Source organism: Strongylocentrotus purpuratus, unplaced genomic scaffold, assembly GCF_000002235.5.
Source record: "Strongylocentrotus purpuratus isolate Spur 01 unplaced genomic scaffold, Spur_5.0 spur5_scaffold_7, whole genome shotgun sequence".
Taxonomy (NCBI): Eukaryota; Metazoa; Echinodermata; class Echinoidea; order Camarodonta; family Strongylocentrotidae; genus Strongylocentrotus; species Strongylocentrotus purpuratus.
The window spans coordinates 5,753,222-5,766,173 of NW_022145613.1; the positions used below are offsets into that span (position 1 = coordinate 5,753,222).

The window sequence follows — 12,952 nt, forward strand, 5'->3', positions numbered from 1 at the left end:
ACATTTTACATTTAAATGAATTGCAAGAGGGGTATTTTAAGAGTGAAGCAACTGTACGCAATATGTCTCTACCCCCCCTCCCTCCTTTTGAGCATATGTATTTATCTGTGTCATAGACAAACGAATGGAAAGCAAACTATGCTTTAATACATGACCTTATTTCACAGTGGCAATTTACCATAGAATGTGCGAAAAGAGTCATAAAATTCCTTAAATTTTGAATATTTCTGACCTCATGTGGGGGCATTAGGAAAAAGGATAGAAATACTAATTCATAATTTATAGGTAAAATGATAAAATCCAGAAGTACATGTATTTTTCTTTTATGTAATCGTAACCAACCTGTTTAATAACAGCCTGTTTCTAAAGTCCATAACCAGAATTCAGGATTAAAGTATGTATTGCTTAAATAAGTTTAGAAACTGAAATGAATATCATTCAGTATATTAAATGCATACTCCAATCTTCCACTACACCATTTTTTCTACATCCAATCTGATAAAAGAACATAATAATGTAAAGAATGTCAATCATAATGTAAGACCGACGTAGGCAATTCCATGCAAAATTTCTCGTTCAAAATACATATTTATTTTCCTTTTATTTCATTGTATGAACAATCTCTCCGTATGAAAATTTTAAAAAGGAGGTGAGACCAGAAAGATGAAATACATGGATTGATGTCATAAGCACACAGTTGCTCATGTAATCACTTACTCTATGCTTTTGTTATATTATCTTAAATCTGCATTATCATGATTCTCTTCGAGAATTTCACACCATTTGGGTATTTATCCAGTAAGAGATGATATCAATCACAGAAAATAGACATCACTTTTACGACCAACAGATTTCAAATGATGTGCATTTTCTCTAGCAACTTCAAAGGAATATTCATCATCATAAATTCCTCTCCAAAGACCATGACTGAATGCTTTTCATCTCTCGCAGCAGATTCTTAGAACTTCTGTAACCGCTGTAATCAAACTGTCATGCATTGCACATGGAAACTCCCTACATTTTTTTTCATTAATAACTCTAAACAATTAGCCAGGTTATAAATATTAAATACTTGTTAAAAACATGAAATTGCAAGTTTGAAAATCAATTAGCTATTTTCTTAAACCGACATATTCAAGAAAAGCTAAAAACAAGCGTTTAAAAAACAAAGGTGGGCTATGCATATTCTGAAGAAGGGGAAAATCAGTACTGTCTAAAAGGTAAAGTCAGTTCAACTTTGGCTGCAGTGATGTGGGGCTGTTTGAAATAGTTCTCCTTGGGGGTATGAAAGTTGAAAAAGCAAAGCAACAGGTTTGTCCATTTTCCAGAGTACTGCCTTTAAAATGTCTAGTTCAATGTCAGGTTCATGCAATGAGTACTCGTTCAAAACTAATGGACAGGGGCTACTTTTCATGAATTTTCATGTTAGTATCCACTGAAAATAGATTACGAACTATTCACTCGACAGCTGCATTTTGTTCAAAATTGCATGTGGTTCCAGGTTTCAAATCTTGCATATATCCTGTTCTGTATTTGTGATTTTTTTTTGCTCCTTCTTCAAGTTAATCTTTGCTTGGTTGAAATTCTTAAAACTGCTTTCCTCCTGAAAGGATAAAAATGTAGAAGTCAAATAAACATTTTCCTCCTATTATTTCACATTATACACATATTTAAAAAATGTATTTACAATTGATATTTACATCTTAAAATGTACTAAAAAAGAATTGAGGAATATCTAAAAGCACCAGTATCAAATGACATTAGAATCAATTGTGCAGATTGTTGGTTCCAAGGAAGTGATTGTTCAACATACCTACACAAAATGAAACTACCATTACTGATGGCGAATTGTACAAAATAGTAGATTGCAATTTGGCAAAGTTGGCCTTCAAATCAGTCATCCTCATTGGATGTGTATATGGCAACATTTCTCCTTTTGAATTTCTTTGACCCGCTCCCCCCTTTGACGGTTATAACATCTGGTCTTGCATCATCGCTCAAGACGCCACTTCGGTCGTTTTCGTCCGAGATGCTCGCCTCGTCAGAGGCATCGCGCGAGGAAGACGTGTACACCTCTAAATTCCTTCTTTTGATTTGACCGTGTCTTGGTGTGCTAGACTCGAATGAAGGAACCTCACCGTCTACACCCGAGAGACGATCCTTGGCCTCTTCATCAAGTTCATCGAAGAGAAGTTTGTTTGCCAGCTCGTCTTTAGCAGGCAGGATGCTGTTGTCGAGACCAGATGAAGGGGATGGAATGCTTGGAGTTTTGGTGATGATCGGGAGAGAAAGTGAAGTCCTCTTGATGGGAGAAGGAGGGAAGTCTTGATTCGATGGAGATTGAACTGCAACTTTTCCTCCTAACACAATCTTTCCATCGCTGTTATCCTGTTCCTTCTTCTTACCACCACCACCATCCTCATTCTCATCACTGAGACAGATCTCCTCTGGGTTTAGACCGGACTCTGGGTCGACAGACATCCTGGATGAATTATTGCTCAATCTCGAGTCATTCACAGACAGGTCCAAGAAACTCGCCCCTGCTTCAGAGTCAATGAAACTCTCAAAGAGAATCCTGGATGACTCGGAGGTATCGTCATCCGCATCGTTGCCGTCGTCCGAGTGGGTTTCCTCCTCAGGTGGCAGCACCGGCCCAGCATGTTCACCTGGCTCAGACGACCCGCCCATCAGGATCACGCAAGGGTCTATAACTTGAAGTCTGGAACACAGCGCTGTGGTCTGAGGGTTGATCATGAGACTGGGTTGCTTTGAGTTCCTCTCTATATTGTTGGGGTCGTACACCCTCACTGTCTGATCAAAGGAGTCAGGGATTTTGAGATCATCTCCAAAAGCAGTCCTCACTGCTGCAAGCTGATTCATGTTTACATTGTATTTCCACCTAATCAGAACGATAAAACAACAGTTTTATATATACTGCAAATCAAAATGTGAGACTGTTGACTGCAATGTTTGACAAAAACTGAATAATTAATTGGCTTTTGATAGCTACATCACAATTACCGGGCAATGGTAAAACTAACGGCCAGGCAATAACTCTTTTGGTATGTTCAACACAGAACAATAAATACACATGGAGTGAACACTGAATAAGCACAGTAAGACACGCAGATACTACACAAACAATTAAAGTGGTTAATATCCTGATGGTTAATGTTTTTATAAATGAAAATAAATAAATCTGACGATCGTTTTTGCTTATACTACAATTTCTATTTATGAAGATTCACTGATGAAGTATGGTGCATGTAGAAAGAAAAATACATATTGACTTAATACTTTTCGAGCCATTATTTTATCTTGGGGAATAGTGTAGTTTTGTGATCACCTTGCGCTAATAGTTCAAACTTTCAAATCAAAACACAAAGCAGTCAAGATCTAAAAACCATTCATTATTATTTACACTCACTTGTTCATAGGGATTGTCCCTATTACTATTCACAAATTTTTATCTTATATCCTATTTTTCTCTACTTGGCTATCACACATTCCTACTAAATCTGTATAGCATATATCATTTACTTGTGATCTCAATTTTTAAAAATTTGTTCGCGGGGGCTATATTTCTTCAGGCGGTTTACCATAGAATGTGCGAAAGAGTGCAAAGACAAAACGTCATGTGACTTTGTAACTGTATGTCCGATTTTCAAAAAAAATTGTTTTAAAAGATGTGCAAGATTCAAAGAAAAAAGTCAGCAAGCGACGGGGCGTCATCCGTATGCGTTCCCGAACAATCAACAACAAGAACCAGCCTCATCAGGGTTAAATCTGTTAGCTACTGAATTCTATCTTTCCCAATAGGTTAACTGTAGCTGGGTCCATATTTTATTTACTTACTTTGAGCAGTAGCCTTTGCTGGGCATATGAACAATATCCCTGGAAGTACTCAATAGATGATTCGTTGCTTGCAGGACAGCCAGCCACTCAGTATCATAGCTCAGCTCAAATGGCCTCTCAGATTTTTCTGGGAATTCAAGAATCTAAGACAGTACAAAAATAAACAGAACAGAGCCATGGCTATTTAACAAACATGCCTCAAAGACAAAAGGAACTACATTAATCTTCAACTGCGCGCAGTAAAAATTGATGCCTCCGCCATAGAGCAATATATCAAACCAAAACAGAAGCAATTTTTAAAATTCAAGTTTGATTGTAAGAGGTTCTTAGAATATGTTGATTACAAGCTATTATCATATACATGTATGACCCTTTGATCTTTGACCTAATGACCCCAAAATCAAACCAATTCATTGGCTCTGCAAGAAACAAACATGTCTCGAGTTTGATGGTAAGCCGTCAATTGGTTCTAATGATAATGCGATCACAAGCTATATTTGCATACATAATGAGCCCTGCGACCTTTGACCTCTTGACCCCAAATTCTAATCAGTTCATACAATTCTAATACATACAAAACCTAAGTTTGGCAGGAATCTTGAGATAACGCGATCACGAGAACGGGACGTACAGACTTACGGACAGACAGACAACCAAAAATATAATGCCTCCGGCTACTTCGTTGCGGATAAAATGGCTGGTACCTGGTAAAGGTGATTATTTTGGTGGGTTTTTTTCTCATTCTTTTTATTCCCAGATGGAAGAGTTATATCAGCAATGTCAGGCAACTACTTGGCGAACAAAATTTCTTCAAATTATTCTGAATAATAAACCATTGAGAATAAATCATAAAAGTTCCATTCTCAATCTAATTGCCCAACACTGACTCAATATCATTTTAATTAATATATTTCTTGTATTATAAAGGGGACCAAGATAAGCTAATCATGTTGAACAGATGTTAATGCCTGCTATATACCTAAAATATCCTTTAACATGGGCGTTACTCTCAGTGATAGAACTGGGTTGGATGATATACTCAATTGGATTGCGGTTTACATTACCTGCAGGAAATCCTTGCCAGGGAGGCACTTGTCTATAGCAAGAAACTTGGTGGTCTTCTGGACATTGCCATCATCACTCTGAAAGAAGAAAAAAAGGAAACAGTATAATTTCCACAGATATACAGAACCACAGTCACTCTCTCTACCACTAATACAATTCATCTTTATACAATTCACAATTCTTTTCAATTTTTAGTTAAATGCCGTTTTGACGATGACTCAATAGCACAAGACATAATCCCATTTTATTTGGATACATTGCAGTAGAACAAAATACTAGGCCAATATGTTCTCTAATGCAGGGGTGATAGTGAGCACTAAACAAGAAATAGGTTTTTTGTTTTTCCCTTCAACCACGCCCCCCTTGAGTAAAAAAAAAAAGAAGAGGATTCGCGGGGAAAAAATGGCATCTAACAACATTTGGACAAAATTTGGAAAAAATTTGGAAAAAATAGAGCATAATAGGGAAGAATAGAGAAAATAAGAGGGAAATCGGGAAAATCAGGATAAAATAGGGAAGAAAAAACTAGATGGAATTTTGACTGCGCGCAGTCGAAAATGATGCCTCCGCCATAGAGCAATTTAAACAAGTTTGGAGTTTAAATCTCCAGTGGTTCTTGAGATATCATGATAACAATCTCAATGTATGGAATTTCATAAGTTGACCTCTGTGACCCTTGACCTTTGACCTACGTGCTCCAAAATCTAATCAGATTGTCTTCCTATGGTGATACACACTATCATTAAGTTTGAAGTTTAAATCTCCAGTGGTTCTTGAGATATTATGATATGGTGATACATGTACATACTATCATTAAGTTTGAAGTGAAAATTCTCCAGTGGTTCTAGAGATATCGCGATAACGATCTCAATGTATGGAATTTCATAAGTTGACCTCTGTGACCCTTGACCTTTGACCTACGTGCTCCAAAATCTAATCAGATTGTCTTCCTATGGTGATACACACTATCATTAAGTTTGACGTTTAAATCTCCAGTGGTTCTTGAGATATTATGATAACAATCTCAATGTATGGAATTTCATAAGTTGACCTCTGTGACCCTTGACCTTTGACCTACGTGCTCCAAAATCTAATCAGATCGTCTTCCTATGGTGATACATACTATCCTTAAGTTTGAAGTTTTTACATCTCCAGTGGTTCTTGAGATATCATGATAACAATCTCAATGTATGGAATTTCATAAGTTGACCTCTATGACCCTTGACCTTTGACCTACGTGCTCCAAAATGTAATCAGATTGTTTTCCTATAGTGATACACACTATCACTAAGTTTGAAGTTTAAATCTCCAGTGGTTCTTGAGATATCATGATAACAATCTCAATGTATGGAATTTCATAAGTTGACCTCTGTGACCCTTGACCTTTGACCTACGTGCTCCAAAATCTAATCAGATCGTCTTCCTATGGTGATACATACTATCCTTAAGTTTGAAGTTTAAATCTCAAATGGTTCTTGAGATATCGCGCTAACAAACTCAATACAAGGAATTTCATAAGTTGACCTCTGTGACCTGTGACCTTTGACCTACGTACTCCAAAATCTAATCAGATCGTCTTCCTATGGTGATAAATACTATTCCCGAGTCTTAAGTTTAAATCTTAAATGGTTCTTGAGATATTGTGATAACGGTCAAACGGGACGGACGTACGTACGGACGTACGGACAACCCGAAAACATGATGCCTCCGGCACCACTTTCGGTGGCGGAGGCATAAAAATTGGTAAAAAAAAAAAAAAAAAAAAAATCTGGATTTTTTTTTTTTTTAAATCGGGAAGAAAAAAAAATCTGGAAAAAATAGGGAAAAATTAAAAAAAATCGGGAAACCGATTTAAATCGGGTTTTTATCAGGCCTGCTAATGACTTGTTTACATGTATATAATTGAAAACACCTTCCTTCTATGACTTGACTCTGCATTGTGCTACCAATCAACAAGACAGCTTTAATTACTTACACTTACTGCATTTTTAGCTTCAACCATACCCCGAACATTACACTAAACCCACAACGGTTTGCTTAGTCATGGCTCCGATCGCAATGACCACACACAATGATCACGTTGTGTAACCTGTACCCAAATGCGTTATATAACTTATAAACCGATCGCAACCCTAATCCTAGCCGTAATTATCTTTCATGAGTTGAGGCCCTGAGCAATTGTCACTGGCTACAACACAATGGCCCTATCCTGCAGTGTATGAGAAAAGTAAAGGGGATAATGCAGTACCTTGTGTTCGACCAGAGCAGAGAACTTGACATGGAGATGGGCTGAGAACCAATAGTCTGGTTTGAGTTCATGAAGCAGCTCTTCCGCAGGTGGACTACCTGTATAAGAAAACAAGAAAATGGTTTGCAAAATCTATGAAAAACATGATTAGATCATCCAAAAGTCAATCTTTTTGCAGGAAAGGCTGTTTTCTCTTTATATGGAGAAGAGGTTGGGTAATGCAGAGATGTCAACCTATTGACACAAAAAAACAGACTGAGTATCCTAAAAAAATCAAATTTTGGACTGGCCCGTCAGCCCCGGGCCAGTAAAATTTCAGAAAAATGTTTGCTCTTTCATTTAAGTTTAAAGAGAAAATTGTAAAGCAAAGATTTTGTTGGGATTGCAGAGGTTTACTTGTACATGTTTCTATGCGATTCCGCTGTTTTTATGGGTTTTGAAAAAAAAGATGGAAAATCATATTTTAAGATTTTAAGATTGTAATGTCACTCTTATTATCGTACTAAATACGATTTAATCGTACAGGTTGGCATCTCTGGTAATGATGTACATTCCAACATATGTCAAGAGGAGGGCGTGCCCTACCACACCCATAACACTACGATATTTGGGGTGCATGAGCCTAAGGATATCAGTGAAATACTACTATCCTAATCTAAAGGATGACATCTATTTTGTACTGTAACTATAAACTATTGTGCAACCAAGACTGTGACTTCTTGCCAACAAATCTATTTTCCCCAACATTTTTGTTATTCCATTGGCGATAACAGGTGTAATTAACCATTGCTTTGATGCTCCCAAAATATGATGTTTTCTGTATATTCCTTTGAGGTATTGTAATGAATAATCTAATTTCTTAAAACTCAACTGTGAACAGAATTACTTGCCTAACGTGTTGCTCATGGCTTCCCTTTCAAAGAAACTCTTCTTGCGGAAAAGTTCATCCCTGTCGCCGTGGTGATAGATGCCTGTAGGCCAGTCATGTGACATCATAATGTCAATGGGCTGTTGAATCTGCATTACGTATGTAAAATATAATGTACTGTAACAAAATGTTCTTCAAATATGTTTCAAATATTAGTGCTGGATAGGAAAAAATTGAGACATATCTACTTGATACTTGCAAGATGATCAGGTGTAGTCGTGAAAAAGCTAGTAATGCAAAATTGGTGATCAATCTTACACACTTAAAAGCACTTACACTAAAGGGAACTTCAAAAATACATTTTATCCATCTATTTCATCCACAAATAAAAAAAATCTCTTTTGAGACCACTGCCCGAATGGTAATTATCAGAGTACCTGAGAAAGAACCTTTTGTCAATGGTCATTTCAGGAATTTGCTTTTGAAGAAATACATGTTAATTGATTAAAGGCATATGCGGTATTAAGAGACACATCCCACAAAATCGTCCAAATTAGCATTTAATACAACAGTAAAATAAATAATGAAACTAGTCCTTTTAAAGTTCATGTTGGGTGGAGCGCGCCAGTTTGCTCACTGCACTGTGAGCAACAGTAGGCATGGCTACACCCACTGAGTTGTAAGAACATTATCATTGATAACAAGACTAGAATTATGATAGATGTCTAGAGAAACCTACCTGTTTTAATCTGTAAACTTCCAGGTTTCTGACATGGTATGCACTTCTCATATCGTCATTGGAGTAGGGTGGTCTCTCATAGTGGCCCTTCCTGTAGTCATGCTTCTTGTAGATACCGGATAGTCCTCCGATTCTTATCCCACCATAGTTCACAATACTGGCATAGCCTACAATCAAATGAACACATAAGTAATTTTGCAATTTATGTTTCTGTCTTCTCCCACTCCCACTGTTGCTGCTACTACTACTACAACTGCTACTCCTATTATTATTACTACAACTTCTACTACAACTGCTACTACTACTACTACTTCTACTATGAATGGCAGTTACTAAGATTTAAAGTCGAATTAAAGATCATAAACTTGAGAAGGGAATTTTTCCACCGAAATTGCAAGAAAGGAAGGAAGGAATAAAACTATTAAATAGCGATTCGTAACTGTCTCTTTTCTTTCTACCAAAGAAAAAAAAAGAAAAAAAAGATTCCCTTTTAGTCTTTCCCAGTCTGATATGAAATTGAAATGACTCGATTAATAAACATGGATACACAACGAATCAAATATTAACTACATTTAAATCACTCTGATGATAATCCACAAGCCTAATTACAAAGCAAGGCTTGATCAAAATCTTGAAAAGACTTATCATCACCTAAATAGTAGATCCCAGGACACACCCATCCTCCATAAGGCAGTTCAGCAAGATAGTTGGAGGCCTCGTGGTTCCCTCCGATGAAAATGGTCAGGATTGGAACCTTCTTCTCACCAGAGTAATACCTGTTGGCAAGAGAATGTGAGGCACATAAATAAAAGTAAAAATGTTGTGATTGGATTGATTTGATTTCATGAGGACTGGCAAGGCAAAATCTTTCAAATGTTACATTTTCTTGTCTCTAACTCTCACTCATATACATGTACATGTATTTGTTGTTTTGATTGTGGCTTTCTAGGTATTTGGCTTACGGTCTTCCAATAGGGCTGATATTTCCTGTTATGCTTGTCTATTTTGCTTATTACGCAGTTATCAAAATTTCTTTCAGAATCATTTGGCACATGAAATGAATTTTCAACATTCACATATAAAATATTTGGTGGTGATTGTGCTGAATTCTGTTTGAACATGCTTTCTACCTTTACCAGTAATCAAGAGTATCTTTAACAGACACAAATGGTTTGACGTGAGGTTGGTGGGTGGGATTGTAAGTAAAAAATTAAAAAAGGTCAGCTCCATACATACAGTAGAATCAGTACTGTTTGAACTTACTTGTAGAAAGTGTTCATCTGGCGATATTTCTTGGGGACGGCCATGCATTCCATGTCAGCTTCATTGCGAACAGACTGAAAGTCACCACAGCACAAGACCAGATCCACCTTGAAGCCTAAGAAAAATAAAAAATTAATTCACGAGGAAATATTCAGGGTGGAACATATATAATAAACAGGGACAATGATATACATTCATCACAAATTAAAACAATAGTGGAACGATAACATAAATTGTAAATTAATATCTGAGGCAAAAGGTGCAACGATTAATGTAAAAATCTCCACAGCAAAGTACTAGGTGAAAGTACTAGAGATCCACCTCGAAGCCTTTAGCCAAGTAAAAATATTAAAATGCATTCATGATGAAATTTCAGGGTAAAACATAAGGGAAAACAAGGACATTCATTGAAATCAACAATGCACAAATATCTTTAACAAAATTATTACCAAGTAGGACCTATGTTGTGATTGAATATTTGGGGCCATGGCTGCATGATGTATGACAGATTGACAGAGTTACTCATAAAGCTCGAGGGTGAGCAACATATGCTCTGGACAGTAACTTTTGCTTTGGGCTTTATTTTGTTGAAGATATAGGGTTAAAGTTGCAATAGGGTTGTGGGTAATGTTTAGGGTTACCGGTAGGTGTAGTGTCTGGTCCACGGTTGAAGTTCGTAATTTTTTAAGTGTGGGAAAATTAACACAGCAATTCCCAAACAATCTGTTGAAGTTTGTGAACCTCAAATAAAAATAATGTAAATACGCTTCTATATTGTATCAACAAATTCATACCATCAAGTATTTCTTGACGTGTACGCAGGGGTTGACACTAATAGGGTCATGTACACCATGAATGAAGCCCTGATTTTTACTGAAGACCCCCCCCCCCCCCCCTAAAAAATAAAAATCATCGTGGGAACACGGGTGCATCATAGTTCATACACTGACCCCCAGGGTGCCGTTTCTCGAAACCGTCATAAATCTAACTTCTTGGACATCCCATTGAAATGTGTGTTATAGAATTTACACGAGCATCTACGGAATATCTTCAAACTTAGACTTATGACGGTTTCGAGAAACTGGCCCGTAGCCCCTGTATTCTAGCTTGCCAAGTTTAAGTGCTAGGCTTCACTAACAGTATCTAAATGTAGGGTAAGACAACTTAACATTACCTTCTTTCTGCTCTGCGAATGCTATCGTTTCATATATTTTATCAAGCTCTCCATGACCACATCCCTCTATGGCTATCCGCATCCTGTCAAATTCTGTTTCACGTCTCCTCAGAATCAAGAATGATTATCTCTTTCAAGACCTGTCTGAAGAACAATGGGAAGGTTGAGCATGTTAAGTACTGGTCTAAACGTGAACAATAATTAGTCAGCTTTAATTGATCTTTTAACTCTTGTGCACGAATTTGAAACTCACTTTTATGGCCTTTTTCAGTTGCCATGCGTAGCTCGAGCTCAGTCTCCCAAATCTTTGTCAATAAATTGTTTTAAAGATAGTTGTGTGTATGGTATGTAACTTGCTGTTTGGTTATCATAGTCAGCCAAACACTGTAATCCAAAAACAGTGAGTTCAAGCCACATTTTGGAGCTTAACTTTTTAATTTGTGTTGATAATTTTTTCCGTCAGCCGGCCAAAAGAATCAAGACCCGGAAAAAAACACTAAGCGATGATAACAGTCATTTTTCAGGTGATTTTTTTAAGATGTGAAGTCCTTATTAGATCAAGATCTAGGTCTATGTGAGAGAAAGGGTGTTACCAGTTCAACAAGCGTACAGCAGCACACATTTCCACTTTTATTATAGGTCTAGGCAAGTAGGCATGTAACAGTGCTGTCAAGTATGCGTGACAGTCACGCATCGAGGGTCTGAAAACGCTGTCACGCATGGAAAAACTGTGATAACGCCATTACGAACGTATAGCTCGCGCACAGTTTTTCCTTCATAATCATTTTGCCTTCGGCGTAGACTAGAAGAGATGAGATTTAGATGACGTCATGCGCAGCGAGAGTTAAAATACGTCTTGCAAGATTTTCAACATGGATTTCGATTTTGACCCATAATTTCCTAAAAAGGGACCATTAAACGGATTATTTCAGTCAAGTTCGTAAGTGGAACCGATTTATTAGAGCCTAGGCCTAATTTACAATATAACATGCACGAGGTAAAATGACATTTGGGGGGATTTTCGGGGCATAAAAATATGGCCATAAATGGCCTTGGTGTTAGCAAGGGAATGCGTATAGTCGGCTTCCGTCTCTAAAGAGAGAGCCGACCCTACCCAAATAAGAGGCTTAACGAACGAAAGAGACGGAAAATTCGGTCTAGTATATCGCATGCAGGCCAGCTATCACGTTGCGTCATGCACGCGTGCGATATCGAAACGTATATAAGGCTATATGCTATACCCTCGCTTGCGCGCCGAGTCATGAAAATGTCACGCATAGCTGATCTTTGAAGTTTGAACTTGGCGTCTCTGATGTTATTGTTAATGCCCGTGCACAAAGAAAATTGCAGACGATTCATGTTTAACAAGAATTCATGTAGATCTGACTCTATTCTCTACTACTAGCTGAGTGAGAGTAAGAATGCAATGAGAACATAGACACAGGTTTCTGCTTTCAAATAGCGTTATTAATATTAGGTTAAGTGTCCGATAACATTAGGTTAACTCCTAGAATCTACTCATACTTTCATAGATTCACATTTCATAGACCATTTATCTGTTCAGTCATATGCATCATCATAGCATTACCAATCTAGCTGACCATCGACCACTCACTCACTACTCACCTGCATGCACGTCTAACGATCTGTAGACTGTACTCTAGTCTCTACTGTACTGGTACCTGGCCTGTCAACTAGTAACGAAATTCTAGTTAAATCTACGACTGTATTGAAGACTAT

The 12,952-nt window shown here is 37.3% G+C and overlaps 1 protein-coding gene across 3 annotated transcripts; it reads right to left on the minus strand.

Annotated features, from left to right (window-relative positions):
- Nucleotides 1-662: 662 nt before the first annotated feature.
- On the minus strand, nucleotides 663-12,875 carry LOC577338 (lariat debranching enzyme A). Of its 3 annotated transcripts, XM_030974239.1 has the most exons (11): nucleotides 12,839-12,875; nucleotides 11,213-11,356; nucleotides 10,039-10,153; nucleotides 9,427-9,551; nucleotides 8,776-8,942; nucleotides 8,059-8,185; nucleotides 7,169-7,266; nucleotides 4,920-4,997; nucleotides 3,856-3,998; nucleotides 2,139-2,899; nucleotides 663-1,603 (listed from the first exon to the last, which is right to left on the minus strand). In XM_030974239.1, the coding sequence occupies exons 2-11, from the start codon at nucleotides 11,292-11,294 to the stop codon at nucleotides 1,587-1,589; spliced, it is 1,713 nt and encodes a 570-aa protein (XP_030830099.1). In that variant the 5' UTR covers nucleotides 11,295-11,356; nucleotides 12,839-12,875; the 3' UTR covers nucleotides 663-1,586. The 3 variants fall into 3 exon arrangements, with proteins under 3 accessions (XP_030830099.1, XP_030830098.1, XP_030830097.1); XM_030974238.1 differs by having other exon boundaries at nucleotides 663-2,899; nucleotides 11,213-11,352; XM_030974237.1 differs by having other exon boundaries at nucleotides 663-2,899.
- Between the last annotated feature and the right edge of the window lie 77 nt (nucleotides 12,876-12,952).